At 52.3% G+C, this 19,280-nt stretch overlaps 1 protein-coding gene across 1 annotated transcript in view; it reads right to left on the bottom strand.

The window, feature by feature from the left end:
* Positions 1-12,808, bottom strand: part of TEAD4 (TEA domain transcription factor 4) — a 63,080-nt gene extending 50,272 nt beyond the window's left edge. Inside the window, exons 1-3 of the mRNA XM_060025929.1 lie at positions 12,634-12,808; positions 12,229-12,404; positions 11,650-11,764 (exon numbers count right to left, since the gene is read on the bottom strand). Of these exons, the coding sequence (XP_059881912.1) occupies positions 11,650-11,764; positions 12,229-12,404; positions 12,634-12,808 (466 nt within the window). The remainder of the gene's footprint in view (positions 1-11,649; positions 11,765-12,228; positions 12,405-12,633) is intronic.
* Positions 12,809-19,280: the final 6,472 nt, after the last annotated feature.

Genomic DNA, 19,280 nt, shown 5'->3' with positions numbered 1-19,280 from the left:
AAGCTCATTCACGATGAAAAAGAAATGAGCTCTCAAGTCGGGAAAACTTGAGGAAACTTAGAGGCATATCCCTAAGTGAAGCCCATCTGAAGCCACACGTGGAAAGGCTGCAGACTGTACGACAAAGACCACACAGCATTCGGAGAAGGTGACACCATGGGGACAACAGAGCAGGTGGGACACAGGAGTCCCAGGGCAGTGAAGCCACTCCGTCTGGGGCTGAAATGCCACCATTACATGTGACGAGACATGTGTCCAAACCCACAGAACACACCACTCACACAGCAGACCCTAATATAAACTGTGGACTTTAGTTAATAACATATCAATCCTGGCCCAGCAAGGTAACAAATATGCCACACAGGGCAAGGAGAAAGCGGGGAGGAGGGAGGGTATTCTGTGTAATTTCTGCTCAACTTTTATGTAAACCCAAAACCGCTCAAAGTAATAATAACAACAAACTGACTTAAAGAAAAGGTGGAAAAGACTGTATATATGTATAACTGAATCACTTTGCTGTACAGCAGAAAGTAACACAACATTGTAAATCAACACTACTCCAATAAAATACACTTAAAAAATAATAATAAAGTAGGCAGTTCCCTGGCAGTCCAGTGGTTAGGACTTGGCGCTCTCACTGCCAAGGGCCCGGGTTCAATCCCTAGTCGGGGAACTAAGACCCCACAAGCCGCACAGGGCGGCCAAAAATAAATAAATAAAGATAAATGTGCATTTGGGGAAGCTGGAAGAAAAAAAAAAAGATGGGAGGAGTAAGCCTTGCATTTATTTCTCCTCTGGGCCCTTCCCAGGATTCTAAAATAAAACAAAAGTCACAAAAGTACTGGAGGCCAAGGGACCGCACCAACCCGCTGGGCTCCCTCTGGGCAGGCCTGTCCTGTGGAATCCAGATCTCACAAGACATCAAGGACCTGGAGCCTTGGAAACTCCTCACAAGGCGAATCCCCAGGCACGGCCTGAGCAAGCTGGGCCTCCCCTACACCGCTGCACCCACAGAGGGCAGGACCGTGCCCACGTGCCAGGACTGGGGCTGTGCCCGCACCGGTGCCCCTGCAGCTCAGCACCCCCCCCGCCCCCGCCAGGGAGGAGCCCTCCGGGGCCCAGGGCATCAGGGAGCCACGGCGGGGCGAGGGCTCGGGGGAGCCCCAGGGAGCAGCACGCAAGCCCCATCCTCAGCTCTGCCCGCTCTCTAATCACCTCTGGGAAAGGGCTGCCCAGGAGAGAATGAAGACCCCTGCATCTGGTAGCACCACGGCCCCCAGGACACAGGCGAGGGCCAGGCTGGACGGAGGTTAACAGAGAGGCAGCACCCACCCCACCCTGGGTCATTTTCATAGGAATGTCCTTCTGTCTCAGAGCCACCCTGCCTGCACCGGGGTAGAAGTTCCAATGGTGCAGGGCCCTCAGACCCCAGGCTGAGGTCACACCAGCGAAGACCCACCCTGACCCAGAAACCCACCCCACCGATTCCGCTCTGCACCAGCCACACCCCCGCCCAGCCCTTACTCCGGCCACCCGGCCAAGTCCCCGCCTCCAATTCCAGAATGCACGCTCGCCCAGTTTGGAAACAAGGCCACGGAAGCGGCTGATACCCAGGCTGTGCACAAGCACTCGCTGTTCTCATGGGCCTGGCCAGTCTGGCCCGCGAGACACCACCGTGGCCTCCTGTTCTGAAGCAGCTGCTGCGCCCGGAAGACCCGGTCCCTTCATCTCTTCCGTAGGTCTTTCTCTAGGGGACCCCCATGTCCCACCTCAACCCAGTCCCACCTTTGCCCTGAAGAAAGGCCAAGGCTTAGGACACCAAACTCTTAGCCCACACCTAGCATCTTCTTTTGGAGATTTTCTCCTTAAGTGAACTTCCCCCCAATTTGTAAATCACACGTCTGACAGGGGACTTGTATCCAGAATATTAAAGAACTCTCATAACAGAACAATCGAACGAAAAAAACAGGCAAAGGATTTGGACATACCTCTCACCAAAGAAGTTGTATGAATGGCAAATAAGCACCCGAAAGGACGTTCCACGTGGTAGCCATTAAGGAAATGCACATTAAAACCTCAAGGAGATTCTACTCCACACCTCCGCAGATGGCGCAAACGGGACAGAAAGGAACCTGACAGCACCAGCGCTGCTGAAGACACCGAGTGATGGAGCCCTGACGCTCTGCCGGGAGGAGGGCCGAACGGTGCGCGTGGGAGAACGGCTCGGCGGTTCCTTAAAGCTTAAAACATACACGCATCGCGTGACCCAGCAATCCCACTCCTAGGTATTTATCCAAGAGAAATGGAGACCTGTGTTGGCACAAAAACCTGCACACCAGCGACGACAGCAGCTTTACAAAATCATCAAGGTCTGGAAACCACGCCAAAGTCCTTCAACCAGCAAACGGCCAAGCACAGTGTGGGACGCCATATAACGGGGTCCTTTATTTTGTATTTTTTGTTTTTGGGCCACATCACACGGCATGCAGGATCTCAGTTCCCCGACCAGGAATCGAACCTGTGTCCCATGAAGTGGAAGCTCGGAGTCCTAACCACCGGACCGCCACAAAATTCCCTATGACGGGGCCCTTGTGACTCAGCAATGAAAGGGAACTAACTTCTGACGCACACACCACCTGGTCGAAGGGGGCATCCAGCTGGTGACGTCAGCAGAGCCCAAAGCTACACGCTGTTTGATTCCACCTGACGTTCTAGAAGAGGCAAGACCACAGCAGTGAGAACAGATCGGGGAGGGCAGAGTGGGCATGGGGTGAAGGGGCTGCAGCGCTGAGGAGCCGTCTGGGGAGATGGTCGGTTGTGGACCCTGACCGTGGTGACGACCGCCCAACTCCGTGCATATGTCAAAGCTCATAGGACTACACATCCCAAGGGGTAAACTCGGCTGCATGTAAATTAAAAACGAAACTTTTAACAAGTCCTCCTTATTCTACCCAGAGTACCCGGAAAATGGACCGTGTTCATAAAGTCCCTCCTCTAGTCATTTCATGCCCACAGCCCTGAAATCACTACTTTTTCTGTCTTCTCACAGATAGTTCTCCTGCCCTCTTCCTTCCTCCCTCTCTCCTTCTCTCTGTCCCTCTTACACATGTACACACTCAGCTGTCAAAAACCTACCCATCCTTCAAAGCCAGCGCAAGTGGCTCCTCTTCCATGAAGCCCTCCCTGACTGCTCCCAGCCCCTTCAGGATGAATCCTCTTTACCAGGCATCCCCTCTGCACTTGCCTGTGCTGCTGCTTCTTTCCTTCTTTCTTTCTTTCTTTCTTTCTTGGACGCACCATGTAGCACGCGGGATCTTAGTTCCCCAACCAGGGATGGATCCCTTGCCCCCCACAGTGGAAGTGCGGAGCCCTAACCCCTGGACCGCCAGGGAAGTCCCTTGTCTGTGCTTCTCATTGGCCCTTCAAGCACCCCGCAGGCTCTCAGCGTTCGTTACTCAGTCTGTCTCCCCTGCTGGATCGCACGCTCCTTGAGCACCTGCCACGTGCCCCCCGCTGCACCTGGCACAGGCCGGGCACACCGTGGGTGCTCTGTGACCACTGAGGGCAGGTGCAAGCGGAGGAGGCTGATGCCAAGGAGAGCTGGCGCTGCTGCGGCTGGCGGAGCTCCGCGGGGGGTGTCGGAAGCACTCAAACCTCCAAGTCGACACGAGGTCACGCGATTTTCCAGGACGCTTTTCTTCCTCCTTGCCACGAAGCATAGCTCCGAGCCCCGAGGAGACAGAGGCTCAGGACACACCTGTTGAGGGACGGGACCCTGTGCCATCATCGGGGGCTGGCATTTCTCTCCCAGGAGGTGGCCCTCTGTGCAGCAACAACTGACCAGCCCATCTGATCTGAATCCATTTCACTCTGTAGAACTACGGGCACCGGCAGGGAAGCCCAGGGACCACGGGGCCCCTCTATGGCTGGGCTTTCCCAAGCACAGCACTGCCTCTCCAGGGGTTAAGGACCAGTTGTAGGTCATTTACCTGATAAACACTTATACAGTGTTTAATATGTGCCCGGCAAAGAAACCAAGCACTTTACAGATATTGCCTAATTCAACCTTCACATCAACCGTATGGGGGTGGCACTGTCATTAGTATTGTCCCCATTAATAAGCGGGGAAAATAAGGGACTTCCCTGGCGGTCCAGTGGTTAGGACTCCACGCTTCCACTGCAGGGGGCACGGGTTGGATCCCTGGTCGGGAACTAAGATCCCGCAAACCACGTGGCTCGGCCAAAAAAAAAAAAAGTTGGGGGGGGGGTGGGAATAAGACACACTGCAGCCTGGAAACTTGCCCAGGGCCACATAGCTGAAGAGCAGCAGGTAGGGGCTTCAAACCCAGGCAGGCAGGCTGGCTGTGAAGCTATACTGCCCAACCACTGGCCACGGCTAGTGGGCACTTGAAGCGTGGCCGGTGCAACAGAGACGTGCCGTTGAGTGTAAAACACGGGCTGGATCCCAACCCTTTTTACGAAAAACAATGTCAACTATCTCATTAATATTGTTTTACTATTGATTACACGTTAAGCGATAATATTTTAGACACTGTAGTTTAATAGAAAATATTATTAAAATTCATTTCACTAGGGAAGGGTGGGGGAAGGGACAGTTAGGGAGTTTGGGATCGACACGTACACACAGCTATATTTAAAATGGATAACCAACAAGGACCTACTGTATAGCACAGGGAACTCTGCTCACTATTATGTTAACAACCTAATGGGAAAATGTATAACTGAATCACTGTGCTGTACACCTGAAACTATTACAACATTGTTAATCAACTCTACTCCAATGCAAAATAAAAAGTTAACAAAAAAATTCATTTGACTAGCTTCTTTGCGCCTCTTAAATGTGGCTCCCAGCTCACATACAATTTCACATTCCCAGCGGACAGCACCGGCTCCGGAGTCTGTGCTCGCAGCCGCTACCCGACGCCGTGGCATCTTCCCCGGACCCTGACGCCCGTCCACTCAGCTTGCACAAGGGTGACGCGGGCCAGGCAACGCCGCCCACACCTCCCCGTGCTGCACCCTCCACCCGCTGGGACACTGCTCCTTCCCCCACATCTCTCAACCTCGCCTCCGGCAGGATGGATCTCCCCGAGGGCCAAAGTGGGAAAACACCTCCCTGCTCGCCTAGTGGGGTCCCCACCTGCCACATGTGGAGAAACTGAGGCCAGGGCCATAAGGGGGAGGCAGAGGCCCCAGAGGTCATCTGACCCCACCTCCCATCCAGCGCAGAGATGTCCGGCGAAGCATCCCTAACCAGTTCTGCACAGAAACAGAAATTCTGTGTAGTTCCACCTGGTCCTGCCTCCTGAGATCACGGATGGATCTGCTGTCCCTGCAAGGAGGGCTGCCTCCTGGGAGAGAAATGCCAACACCCACCCCCGCTCCAAACTCGGCTGAGATGCTCGAAGCTCAGTGCTTCCTAGGTCCGGTGTGTCCAACCTCCAAAACCAGAGGAGGCTCCCAGTGTGGCCGGAGGACTGCACTGGACTCAAGCCTTTCTGACGCAGGCTCCGCACACCACAGGGCCCAAAGGGAAGCGCGTGATGGACCCGGGTACAAACTTAAACCCCGCATTAATCTCTGTGTAGCTTCTTCCTCCTCTGTAAAGGAGAGGTTCAAAAAATAGTAACAAACCCCATCTCGCAGGGCTGCTGTGAAGATTAAAAGAGAGATGTCGAGAGAGATGTTTAGAATAACACCTGGCATCCAGTAGGCACTTAATAAATGCTCATTTCCCTTCCCCTTCCTTCATCAACCAAAAACCCCAAGGTTTTTTTTTTTCCCCACAAGAATGGACAGTAAGTTCCTATTCTATATAATTGATATTCTGAACTTAAATGCAGGATTTTACACATAAACTTTTTAGGTTTCATCTTGAGATATGAAGACATGTTTAATATCGCTAGATGTCAAGTTATTTTGAATGGCTAAAAATTGAAAACAATTTTTTTAAAAGTCCAGTACAGCACAGTTAAATAAGGTATTGTCATATGATGTAATATTATTCAGATCCTTAAAATTATGGTTTTCAATAATTTATATACTCTATAGTATAGAGTAGTTAAAAAAACAGAATAGAGTATAATTGCAATTATGTTAAAATATATAGACTTGCATGAACACAAGTTTGGAGGGACATATACCAAAATATTAACGGTACTCATCCCTGAGTTGTGGCACTGTGTACCATTTTATTTTCTCCTTTATATATTTCTTTATTTTCCTGGTGTTCTATAATGAGCATGTATTAATCTTAACTGAAAATTTATTTTAATTTCAGGGTTCTGCTTAATCTCAGCATTTTAGTCAATTGAAAGGATTTTGAATCCTGGTTCTGTCATCCAATAGGCTTGTTATCCTAAACATGCACAGAACTGATAGAGGACAAAGCCAGAAAAGATGTGACATACATCACTAGAGACCTCGCCCCAGGGTGACGTGAGCTCAGTACCCAGGGTGGTCTTTCAACTGGTCACAAATCCATCTTAACGGCTGCCATCAGCCAGAACACACTCAATTCTCCTGAACCCAAATTAGGTTATTTTCCCACGACTTGGTAGAGTGAGCCCATGTTGGCCACTAGTTACCTCAACTTCATTTCTGATGTCCCCACAGACTGTATGTTCAAATATCTGACCTGGAATTTGGCCAGGGATGGATAAGAAGCTTACCAGCTGGCCATTTCAGGACCCCGGTCTTGCCCCCTTGAAGAGATGAACCAGGACAGCATTTGCTATCCTGCCGTCCTCACCTCCTCCCAGATCCCAGAAGCTTCTCTCAGGTCCCCAAAACGCGATCTGTGAGAATCTGGCCACCTGAGCTCAGGAAACGCGACTCAAGTGTGGTCCAACGGACTCGCCCAAGGTTGGCCTTCGCCCCTCTCACAGGTCTGCTCTACTCTGACAAAGATGAGGGCGTGGTAAGGGCGCTTCACCTGGGAGAGCATTCCGCCACCTGCCCCCCAGCCTGTCCCGGTTATCCTCCTGTTCTGACTGTAGCTCAAAAAAATCCCTTTCTGTTGTCCAGCTGACCCAGGCCGGCTGTTTCCCCACCTGGAGCTCTGCCCACGGCCCAGTCAACTATTACTCAACGCTCAACGCCAAGATGGCCATCAGCCGGGGAGGAACACGAGCGGTCTTTTATCCTGGGGGGTTCACGGGACAATGCACGCAAACATCTCGGGGGCTTGAGGGAACGCAGCGCATGGCAGGGGTGGGCCAGGCCAGCAGACACTGGGACACCTCGGCTGAGAAGGCAAAGCAGAGGGTTCAGCCAGAGGATGGGCTTCAGCAGCTCAGGCTTCTCTGAGTCAACAGGGCCCCTGCAGAGGAGAGGCCCACCCTGTGTGTCACCGGCCCCTCCCCAGTGCCCTTCGCACTGCCCCCAACACCCTGCCTTTCCTTCAGGCCGGATATGCATCCCCTCCCCCACGAGGGTCACCCAGCCTCCGCACAGCTCCCATTTCCTGCCCCTGGTGACTCCTCTGAAGTCTATTGTTCGAGTGAAGTTTGGGTCAAAGGAAGCCGAGTCCCCACCCATGGGGGCCCGCCCACCCTCCGCAGTCCGCACTGCAGGGAGCCGGGCCCATCCTCCTGATGTATTGAAGGCCGGAGGATGTTGGGCAAGGCCCTTGGGGGCTGGGATTCTGGTGGAAATGCTCCCAAAGGGCCAGTCGCTACAGCGGAGGGCTCCCAGCCCATATCCCTAATATCTACATGGAAAAACCAAAAGCGTGCGAAGAACTGTCACTTCAGAAGCCGTCCAGGCAAAGCTGGAATGAGAGCCTAGGAGCTGGAGACTATGCCTGGCTACACAGCCCTGCCCCACCTCCACCTGGGCCCCTGAACTGGCCACACCCTAGGGGGAAGGGGGGGCCCCCCCAGACAGCAGCTGTTCAGCTACAGTTTCAGAGCCTTAAAGGGAGCTGTGGTCCCAACTCCTGCCAGCAAAGGGTCACAGGGGGCAAAGGAAGGCAGGAGGCACAGTGCGCCAGCCTCCACGCCTGTTAGACGAAGGTGGCCAGGAGTCTGGGCATTGGGACCCACAGAGCAGGAGACGGCGCAGGAGACAGAGTGGACCAGAATGGACCAGGGTGGACTCCAGTCCCAGCTGTGCCACTCACCAGCTGTGTGACCTTAAGCAAGCTACTGTCCCACTAGGGCTTCAGTTTCCCATCTTTATTTTTATTATTTTTATTATTTTTAAAATTTTTATTGAAATATTGTTGACTTACAACATTGTATTAGTTTCAGGTGTACAGCAAAGTGATTCAGTTATTTTGTGTGTGTATGTATATATATTCTTTTTTAGATTCTTTTCCATTATAGGTTACTCCAAGACACTGAATATAGTTCCCTGTGCTATACAGTAGGTCCTGTTGTTTATCTATTTTATATAGAGCGTGTATATCTGCTAATCCCAAACTCTTAATTTATCCCGCCCCCACCCCCTTCCCCTTTGGTAAGGGTAAGTTTGTTTTCTATGTCTGTGAGTCTATTCCTGTTTTGTAAATAAGTTCTTTTGTACCATTTTTTAGATTCCACATATAAGTGATATCATATGGTATTTGTCTTTCTCTGTCTGACTTACTTCACTTAGCATGATAATCTCTAGGTCCATCCATGTTGCTGCAAATGGCATTATTTCATTCTTTTTCATGGCTGAGTAGTATTCCACTGTGTATATGCACCACATCTTCTTTATACATTCATCTGTCAATGGACATTTAAGTTGCTTCCATGTCTTGGCTATTGTAAATAGTGCTGCTATGAACACTGGGGTACATGTATCATTTCGAATTACAGTTTTCTCTGGATATATGCCAGGAATGGGATTGCTGGACCATATATTTTTAGTTTTTTAAGGAAGCTCCATGCTGTTCTCTGTAGTGGCTGCTCCTCACCTCTAAAATGAGCGAGTGGGCTTCCCTGGTGGCACAGTGGTTGGGAGTCCACCTGCCGATGCAGGGGACACGGGTTCGTGCCCCGGTCCGGGAGGATCCCACATGCCGCGGAGCGGCTGGGCCCGTGAGCCATGGCCGCTGAGCCTGCGCGTCCGGAGCCTGTGCTCCACAATGGGAGAGGCCACAGCAGTGAGAGGCCCACGTACCACAAAAAAATAATAAATAAATAAAAATAAAATGAGCGAGTTAGGTGCTGACATTAGAGTTCACTAATGTTCAGCGAGTTCACCCTGGGGTCAAGGCAAAACAGTAATTAGAACATAGGAGCTGGAGACCCTGTGCTCTGCGGTGACAAAGCCAGGCTCCCACCTCCACCTGGGCCCCTAGCGACCCTGGTTCCTAAGTCTGAGGGAAGAAGCCTGTAGGGCCTGGCGTACAGCAAACGCTCAAGCCATTTGGCTAAACAAACATGAATGGCAGGGCAGGGTTTAGCAAAGGGTGTTCAGAGAAGTTCCCAGGAAAAAAGGGGTTCTAGGCTGAAACAGGCTTAGGAAACACTGGCTGCTGCGCCTCTGGCTGTGCCAGGCACGGTGCGAGGTGCTCTGCAAACACTGAATTTTCACCACCAACTTTTCCGATAGATACTAATGAACTCCTCCCATATTACTCATCAGGAAACCAAGCCTGAAGCCTTAAAGGTAGCGAGTAACTGTCAGGATTTATACCCTGGTACGTGTGACCCCAAACCTGAACCGGCTCTACTCCATCTTTAGACCAGACGCCCTCGAAGCCCCACCCACACATGGCCTGAGCCGGTGAGGGGGTAGGTGGCCCCCAGCAGCACACCTGTGTCCTCAGGGTGCGTGGAGGAGGGGCGGCGAGTCCCCACCCCTTGGCAGTGTCTGGTCCCTTCCTTTCAAGAAGCCATAAACATTATGCCCACAGCATGTGGCTGTGAGAATGAAGAAAGAACTCGATAAGGGGTCGGCCTGCGTTCACCCCGCCCATCCCCACCACGCGCTGTCAGTCTCACACTGCGGCCAATCTCCTGGGCATTGTGGCTCTCGCCCTACCCAGCTCCCTCCTCTAAAATGTTTCACATGGTGAAACCCCAATGGAGATAAAACTGAAAGCAAAGCAGAAAGGAAGAGATGGGGAAACAGAGATACCCCACAAGGTTCTCCTCACAGGTCAACCGGCAAATCAGAGGCAGCCTTCCCTTCCAGGCTGGCACGAAAGCATCTCTGCAATGCTCAGGACAGTGCCTCCTGGTCTAGCAAGTCTCCAGGGAGGAGGATTCTTCCTTTTGACTGCCCCGGCAGCTCTAAGGAGAGCTGGACCAGGAGAAAGTAGTTCGATTCCTCCTTGTTCTTGGGGCCAAATTTAAAAGCACTGTCTAGACAAATACTGTGTGATATCACTTACGTGTGGAACTTAAACAACAGACTAGTGAATATAACAAAGAAGAGGACTCACAGATATAGATATGAGCAAACTGGTGGTTGCCAGTGGGGAGGGGGCGGGGCAATTTAGGGGCGGGGGGGGGAGGTACAAACTATTGAGTGTACCACAGGCTACAAGGATGTGTTGTACAACACAGAGAATATAGCCCATATTTTGTTGTAACTGGAAATGGAAAGTTACCTCTAAAAACTGCATAACATTTTTTAAAAGTTAAAAATAAATAAGTAAAGTAAAGCCCTGTTTACACAAATCTCAAGATTCGAAATGGTCTCTTTCTGGGGGGTCCAACCCCACAAACATCCCCAAATCTCACTACCGTCACGAAAGGCAAGAATCTCAACTTTCCTTAACTTTCTGCCTAGGCGGAACAAAACCGACCTCCCTAGAAAGACAGCTGCCTGGAAGAGGCAGGTGTGGACAGCTTTCCTTCCAGCTCCGCGGGTCCAGGGCGAGTGGAGCCTGGGGGCCACACCCACAGCCAACTACTCCCGTACACACACCACCAGCGACACTGTCTCCTGCCCCCGCTTCGGCAGGGAGCAAGGACAGTCTCGCCCAGGAACAGCATCCTCGCGGGGAAAACGCACGCTGAGAGACGTGGCATCTCGCAAGTGCTCAGAAACACTCAGCTCTCAGCACTCTTCTCGAGTGGAAACGCGCTCCCGTTCAACACAAACAAATCCGCCTCCTGGAATCCAGGTGAGTCATCTGTGAGCCGGTGTCACCCTCACATACACTCGAAGCTAAGGAGGCAGGACAGCCAGACGCCACATGAACTCATCACTTACCCTCCGGGTCTGGCCCGAACCCCCTGACACACGAGTACACGGAGGCGCGAGTCCCGGGTCGGCCCACCCGCCGGGGAAATATCCGCTTCGGGGTCTGGGAGCTCTGCTCCCCAGACTCGCTGGTCCCCAGCGTAGAACGCACCAGGCTCCTCAAGCGCTGGGGAGCGGGGACCTTTTGCCGAGGTCCCCTCCGCTGTCGCAAAGCCTCGGCACTGCAAACCGCCAAGGCACCCACCTCCAGGGCTCTTCTTCCGAGCCCGAGAGGCGCCCAGCAGAAAAGAGGCGCGGGTGCCGGGTCTCTCCTGCCGCCGGCGTCCTCGGCTCCGCCTCCGGTCCTTTCGGCTCCGCGCGCTCCCCTTCCCCGCCCCCCGGCCCTCTCGCCCACCACGGCCCTGCGGTCCGCGCGCCTCCACGTGCCCGACTCGCCACCTAGTCCGGTCCCGGGTGAGAGCTCCTCCCGCGCCGCCGCCTTACCGGTCCCAGGGTGCGGGGAGGTGGGCGGGCGCGCGGGGCCAGTCCCGCGGAGTCCGCCCCGGCGCCGCTCTTCCAGCCGCGGCTCCGCTGAGGTCCTGGGAGGCCGGCGAGGGCGCTGCAGGGACAACGGGGGGTCAGCGACCGGAGACCCGGGCTCCGGAACCGGGGCCGATCGGCTGGGCGGGGAGGAAGGCGGGTCGCGGGACGGAGCCGACCCCGCGCCGCCCCGAGCCCAGGTCGTCGCGCCGGCGCGCGGTACTCGGTGCGCGGTGCCCGGTGCACGGTAGTCGGTGCGCGGGGTCCGGCGCGCGGTGGCCGGTGCGCGGAGCCGGGCGGAGCGGGGCTCGCGGAGGGAGGAGTTTTCCCAGAAGGGGACTGACGGGAAAGCACGGGCGATCCCTATTCCTGGCGGGGTGAGTCAACGGGAGAGGAAGGGAGCCGGGGGAACCGAGCGCGCGCAGGAGGGCGGAAGGGAGGGAAGTCGGAGGGGGGGCAAGGCGGGCCCGGAGCGCAGGTCCAAGGCCGGAAGAAGAGAGCGCCAGGGGAGCGGCAGAGGGGCGCGGCGCCGGGGCCACTCACCTGGGGGACGCGGCCGCACGGCGGAGCCGGGAGCTGCGGGCCCTCCCCGCCCCCGGCCTGGGGTTTGAAAGGAGGAAGCCTGGAATGTGAGGAATGAGGGCTGGAATGAGATGCGCGCGGCCGAGGGCGGGAGCTGGAGGGAGTGGCGGCCCGGCCCCGAGCCCTCGGGGAGGATACTGGGACGCGGGGAGGGGCCGCGGGCGCGGGGCGGGCGGCGCCGGCGGGGGGCGGCCGCGGGGACTAGGCTGCGACCTCGGCGTCCTGCTCCAGCTTCGGCCGCCGCCCCGCACACGTGCTTCCCCTTTGATCTCGGCCCAGACTCTCTTCCTCCTCCCCTGGCCCGGCTTCCCGCCGGTCCTGGCCAGCCCCCCGCTCTCGGCCGAGGCCGGAACCCTTCCCCCTGACCCGCGGGCCGGCCTCTGGCCTCGCGCCCGGCCGCCAGCACGCCTCTCTCTCCGCGCCGGCCCCAAAAGGACGGTCGAGGGCGGACGTCCGGCGCGCGGGCAGCTGCTCCCTTCCCCGCGGTGCCCACCGGGGACCCCGCTCCCGGGCCCAGGACGCAGGAGCTCCGCGCACACATGCGTGCCCTCCCCGCACGTTCCTTTCAGCCGTTCCCTTCCGCCCCGCGCGGACCTGCGACGCTGTCACCGCGGAGAGCGGCGCACGTGGGGAGAGGATGCCCGAAGTGACGGGCGTGTGGCGCGGCAGGAGACGCGTCTAACACTTATCCCACATCTGTTATGCGCCCACCAGACACTGTGAAAATAGTGAAGGAGAAGACCTCAGCACCTGCCCTTCCAGAGCTTTCCATTTAGCTGGGAAAACTCGGTCTGTGGAGGAGCATCGCCAGAAAGTGGGGAGTCCGGGTCTTAAACACGCCAGGTGGGTTTAGTCTCGTGATGGATTACAACAGCGGTGCCAGTTGTGGAGATCACTGTATCGCATTTGGGCTGTATCACTGGGCTTCTGTTTGGAAGTCTTCAGAACACACTGGCTTAATGCAGGGTGTAAACACATACCCCTGTCAATCCACCTTGTTGGGAAGTTGAAACCAAAGGACTTCTGCCCTTTTCCAAAAATCAGATCCAACCTCAGCCTTATCACTTAACCCTGTATTGTCCTGGGGTCCAGATCTTATCTCCCTTACCAAACAGAAACTTCCTTGGAGACACAGTAAATGTCCAATTTATCTTATCTTTCACCCAGCTCCAGCTTGGTGCCTGGGATAGATAAATGCGTAATAAATGTTAAGTTAAAACCAAAAAAAAAACAGAAACCTACTACCACAGAGGATCTTGAAGTGCTATAAGTGCTGAAGTTGTTTCCAAGAGAGGCGTTCCAAAGGTGTTTTGAGTGATCACAGCATCACTGGACAAAGTATCCAATCTCTTAAGGTGAAGACTGAAGGAAGCAGGTCTCATTTGGATATAAATTCTGGTCTGCTTGTTAAATGATGGGTCTCGTCAGGGCTTGGTCACACCTCCTCCACATGAAAAGTCTGCAGCGCAGGACAGTGTGCAGGCACCGAATGACACACAAACGGTAAGCACTGGCTACTTAGCGTAACAACCATTTGTTGTGTCCGTGAGCTTTGAGCACCATAGGGGAACCCCAGGAAATGCACAGTGAAATCCAGGTTGCAGAGGCGACGTACTCTAGCTCTTGAAGGATAAATGAGAGTTCGCTGAATTGAGTCTGGAAGACTCACTAAGGCTGGTAGCCTGTACACTAGGGGAGTTTAGGAAAAGTCTAGTAAGCTGGTGTGGCTGGAGAACAGGAGGCGGGGAGGATGGATTACAGCAGCAGTGCCAGCTGTGAAGATCACTGTATCCCGTGCTGAAGAGGGGGCATCCAAAGGGCCCTTGGGACACAAGTGTGACAAAATCGGCACCTCCATCAGAAAGACCCCCCTCGACTGGACTGCAGGTGTTAGGGCTGGATTGGAGAGTCAGGGTAGTGGTCCTGAGGCTGAGGATGAGGGAAGGGGTCCAGGAAATAGTCCAGAAGCAAAGTCAACAGAAATGGTGACTAAGTTGGCTGTGAGGTGAGAGAGGAGACAAAAATCACAGAACTTTGACAGCTGAACGACTGGGGGTACCATTAGCAAAGATAAGAACTCAAAGAAAGACAGGACTATGTTGGATTGGAGGGTCAGTCCAGCTGGGCTCAGAGGGGTGGGAGGAAGGTAGGACGGAGTCCCTTGGAGACAGGAAAGCAGCACACACTGCTGAGAGGGTATCTGGAGATCAGACCGGCTTATTCCCCCAGACCCTAACTATCCAAGACCATAAAGGGTCAGAACCTCAGCCTCCCACAGGCTTCTAGAGAGCTCTGTGCCTTTAGGTATCTCCCGTTCCCAAGCTGTGGAGGTCACTCTGGATAAAGGAAACTTCTCAGAAGTCCCGAAGGTGAAAGACAGACAGTGATCTTACACACGTGCCTGCCCTTTCAGGGATATTTACATTTCTCAAGAGACAGGACTCATTTGTTGACCTTCAGGAATGAATCTCTTGGTGGAAATATTTCATGTCTGGATAGAGCTAGAGAGATGCACATGGCTCCCCTCAAATTACACCATAAAATCCACACCTCACCTCATCTCACTTCCTCGTGATCCCAGCCACTTTACCCAGACCCACAAATGGATCCTGGTCGAGCTTCACGAAAGTTGTGCAGAAAGAAGACGGCACGGTGTGGTCAGAGCTGGGTTTGATGTGTGGAAGCTATTTGTGTTGTTTATTCTCCAAAATCAAAGTCAAAAATCATATTAATTACTTTTATCATGTGTCGTTTGGTATTATTTCCATTCCTTTAATAAATTTTTTTCAACCCACATCATCATAGTTAAATTATCCATATGATACCCTATTAAACAAATTCAGCCACATCCACGTGATAGAATTCTTTAGAGTGATTAATAAGATTTTAAAAAATAAACCAGACAAGTGTGCATGACATAATAGGTGGAAAAGCAGATTTTAAAAACAGTGTAGGGCTTCCCTGGTGGCGCAGTGGTTGAGAGTCCGCCTGCCAATGCAGGGGACACGGGTTCGTGCCCCGGTCCGGGAAGATCCCACATGCCGCGGAGCGGCTGGGCCCGTGAGCCATGGCCGCTGAGCCTGCGCGTCCGGAGCCTGTGCTCCGCAACGGGAGAGGCCACAGCAGTGAGAGGCCCCATACCGCAAAAATAAATAAATAAATATAAATAAATAAAAATAAAAAATGTATACAGGATGATCCTGTTTTATTTATTTATTTAGGCCACACCGTGTGGCATGTGGGATCTTAGTTCCCCCACCGGGGACCGAACCCATGCCCCCTGCAGTGGAAGCACGGAGTTCTAACCACGGAACGGCTAGAGAAGTCCCAATCCTGTTTTTTTTTTTTTAATTTTTATTTTATATTAGAGTATAGCTGATTTACAATGCTGTGTCCTGCTTTTGAAAATTAAATGGAAAAGAATCTTACAGTGAGTATCTCTGACAGGTTGAAGATTAAGGGGCCTTCTTTCTCATTTTTTAAAAATTAATTTTAAAAAATTAATTAAATTTATTTATTTTTGGCTGCGTTGGGTCTTCGTTGCTGCGCACAGGCTTTCTCTAGTTGCTGCGAGAGGGGGCTACTATTCGTTGCGGTGCGCGGGCTTCTCATTGCGGTGGCTTCTCTTGTTGCGGAGCACGGGCTCTAGGCGTCCGGGCTTCAGTAGTTGTGGCACGCGGGCTCAGTAGTTGTGGCTCACGGGCTCTAGAGCGCAGGCTCAGTAGCTGTGGCGCACGGGCTCAGTTGCTCCGCGGCATGTGGGATCTTCCCGGACCAGGGCTCGAAACCGCGTCCCCTGTGTTGGCAGGCGGATTCTTAACCACTGCGCCACCAGGGAAGCTCCTCTTGCTCATTTTTTTGTTCTCTATTTTCTATAACAAACTTGTACTTCTTTTATAATTGGGTGGGGGGGTAAGGGGTGGGATGTGACTGGAACTATATATCTAACCCTGCCCTACTTTTTCCACATCTTAAAAAAAAAACCAACACCCACAACTGGATTTGATAGCCTAATAAGAAGTTAACAAGGGCAGAATCCAGGAAGGGTTATTTCCTAGGCTTTAGGTAAAAGGAAATATATTGCTCTTGAAATATCCCCAAAGCATGCCCCCTCTTCCTGGGCTTCAGAAATAGGATGCAGCTGACTCGGTGCTGGGGTATGGTCACTGTAACTCCAGGTCCTGTTCTTTTCAACCCACGCACGCTGTACTTCTTTCCTTCTTTCTTTCTTTTTCTGGCTGTGCCACACGGCTTGCTGACCAGGGATGGAACCCACGTCCTGGGCAGTGAAAGTGCAGTCCTAAGAACTGGACCGCCATGGAATTCCCTCTATTTGCTTTTTTTTCCTTAAGAAGACTCTTCACTCCATACCATCTGAACTGCATCTTGTGTTTTGAACGACAACACAGACCAACCTTTATCAAAGCTGGAGTCTTTCATTTCATCTATAGAATAAAAGCAGTCTGTGACTTGAAAAGCACCGTATTAATTGTTGTCTCTTCATCCAGGAGAAATGTGGACAAGAATAGACTCCAGGCCTACCCTCTAGGGGGCAGTGTGTGCTGGGGCTGACCTGTCCTCCTCACCCCACCCCCCAATGCCTTATGGTGAAGCCCTAATCCCCAGTACCTCAGAATGTGACAGGATCTGCAGATGTATTAAAGAGGTGATTAAGTTAAATTGAGGTCTTTAGGATGGGCCCTAATCCAATCTGCCTAGATTAGGGTCCACCCTAATCCTCCTTATAAGAGAGATTAGGACACAGACTTCTCACAGAGGACACAGGGAGAGGATGGCCATCTGTAGGCCACGGAGAGAGGCCTCAGGAGAAACCAAACCTGCCTACACCTTGATCTTGGACTTCTAGCCTCCAGAACTGTGAGAAATAAATTTCTGTTCAAGCCACCCAGTCTGTGGTACTTTGTTATGGCAGCCTGAGCAAACTAATTCAGTGTATTTCCAGACTGACACAAAACTCTTGGTTTCTGGAGCCCAGAGGGTGAAGGCTTCTCCGTACAGTTCTCAGAATTTCTCTGAGCGTCCCAGGGGGTCTTTAGGGTCTGGATATCCAGGAGCTTCCTGGAAAAAATCAAAAGGGGGGAAAGGCTTCCTCCAGTCTAATCGTTAAAAGTTTCATTTTCAGTGACTCTGACACAAAATTTTGAAAATGGAAGTTAACAAAAGTCACATATTATGTCCTTACTGGGGAATTAAACTAACCCAGGTTCAAACAACAGCTCGGCCGATACTAATTACGACCTTGGGGACCCTTAGAGTCTGGGCCTCAGTCTCCTATCACTCATGTTTCCATCTCACGTTGACTGAACATGTGTGATGTCCTTGGCACTGCGCCAGGTAGGTAGGCACTAGGGATGAACAGAAACGTCACAGCCCTGCCCCCAAGCTACTGACATTCTGATGGGGAAGTGGGACGAGCACAACTTCCCCAGGGAATGACACCTGGTGAGAAGAGGGTTACATTTTTGGAACCCAAAGTTGAGATTTCTGTGGACCCACATTCTCCGACAGAACATTCTGGAATGATGAAGTGTTCTTTATCCGTGCTGTCCAGTATGGTAGGCATGAGCCACATATGGCTTCTGAGACCTTGAAATGCAGCTAGTTGACTGAATTTTAATTAATAGTTCCATGTGACTAGCGGCGATGGTGTTGGAGAGCACAGCTGTCGACCATCCAAAAGGAGATGCTTGGCAGGCAGGCAGATAACACCTGCGAAGGGGCAAACTGAGGACTGTGGAGACACCAATCATAAAGGTGTGGGCATTCCCTGGCGGCCCAGTGGTTAAGACTCGTGCTTCCACTGCAGGGGTGGGGGCTTCACCCCTGGTCGGGAAACCAAGATCCCACGTGCCACATGGCACAGCCAAAGGAACAAAAAAAAAAGCAAGCTACTGAACCAAGTATATAGTATGCTACCTTTTGTGCACAAAGAGTGGGAAATTAGAAATACATTTTTGCATAGAGAAATACTGGAAAGATACATTGGAAACGAAAAGTGGTCAACTCTAAGAGTACAGGGCAAGGGAAACAAGAAGGGGACAGATACGGGAGGAGGCTTTAATTGTATAATCTTAAAAAGTGTTTTAAATAATATGAAATTATTACTATTTAAAATCTGTATCTCTCTTTCTCTCTGATACAGAATCACAGGAGACTGACCAAAGGCAAAATCAGGACGTATTTTTAGGGACATCCTTCTATCTTACCCTGATGGAGTCTGTCCTGAGCATGCATCAGTACCCTAAAAATTGCATTTAAACCCACTCTTAAAATCTTGATCTAACTGCCAGCCTCCCTCTGCCTGTCACCCTCCTTTCGTCTCAGACCGTCCTTCCTTCCTGACCTTCCTGCCCCCAGACTATGGCAGAGAGAGAACTACTGATTATTCTTGGAGGCCTTGAGAATCACAAGGGACGGAATCTGGGTAGATAGTGCTTAACCAGATGTTAAAACCCTGAGGCTTGAGAAGCACTATATTATACCAAAATGTGTAATAAAAGGTTGGAACAGACCAGGAAAAGTCCCACTGCCACCCTGGCCCACCCGCTCTACCGTCTACGTGGCACACTCTTATTGCACCTGGCCTCCCGGGCCTCAGCCTTGCCCTGTGCAGAGGAGCTTGGGCCTGATGGACCAAAGGACCTGGCAGAGCCAGAGAAAACCATGGAGGCCCCTTTCATATTTGGAATATTTCAGAAACTTCCATTAACATCAGGGCTACTTTTCTTGTTGTTTTGCTTTGTTTGTTTGTTTTGCCTAGGCTGTCCCTTCAAGTAGGAAAGGAGAGATGGGTACAAAGTAAGGAAGGTGAGGTAGGCTCAGGCCTGAGACCAGAACGCAGGGTATGTTTAGTTACCCAGTAAAGCCATGCTGTTCTTCTTTCCTCTCACCAGAGTCCCTGCAAAACCACCTTAAACTGCTTTATGAGCATTTATAAACCATTTTGCATAACTGCGTGGCTAAAAAAGTCAACCAAAATGCATTATCCCATC

Source organism: Delphinus delphis, chromosome 11, assembly GCF_949987515.2.
Source record: "Delphinus delphis chromosome 11, mDelDel1.2, whole genome shotgun sequence".
Lineage (NCBI taxonomy): Eukaryota > Metazoa > Chordata > Mammalia > Artiodactyla > Delphinidae > Delphinus > Delphinus delphis.
The sequence above is the reverse complement of the archived record's forward strand: the minus strand, read 5'-3'. Positions and strand labels throughout refer to the sequence as shown.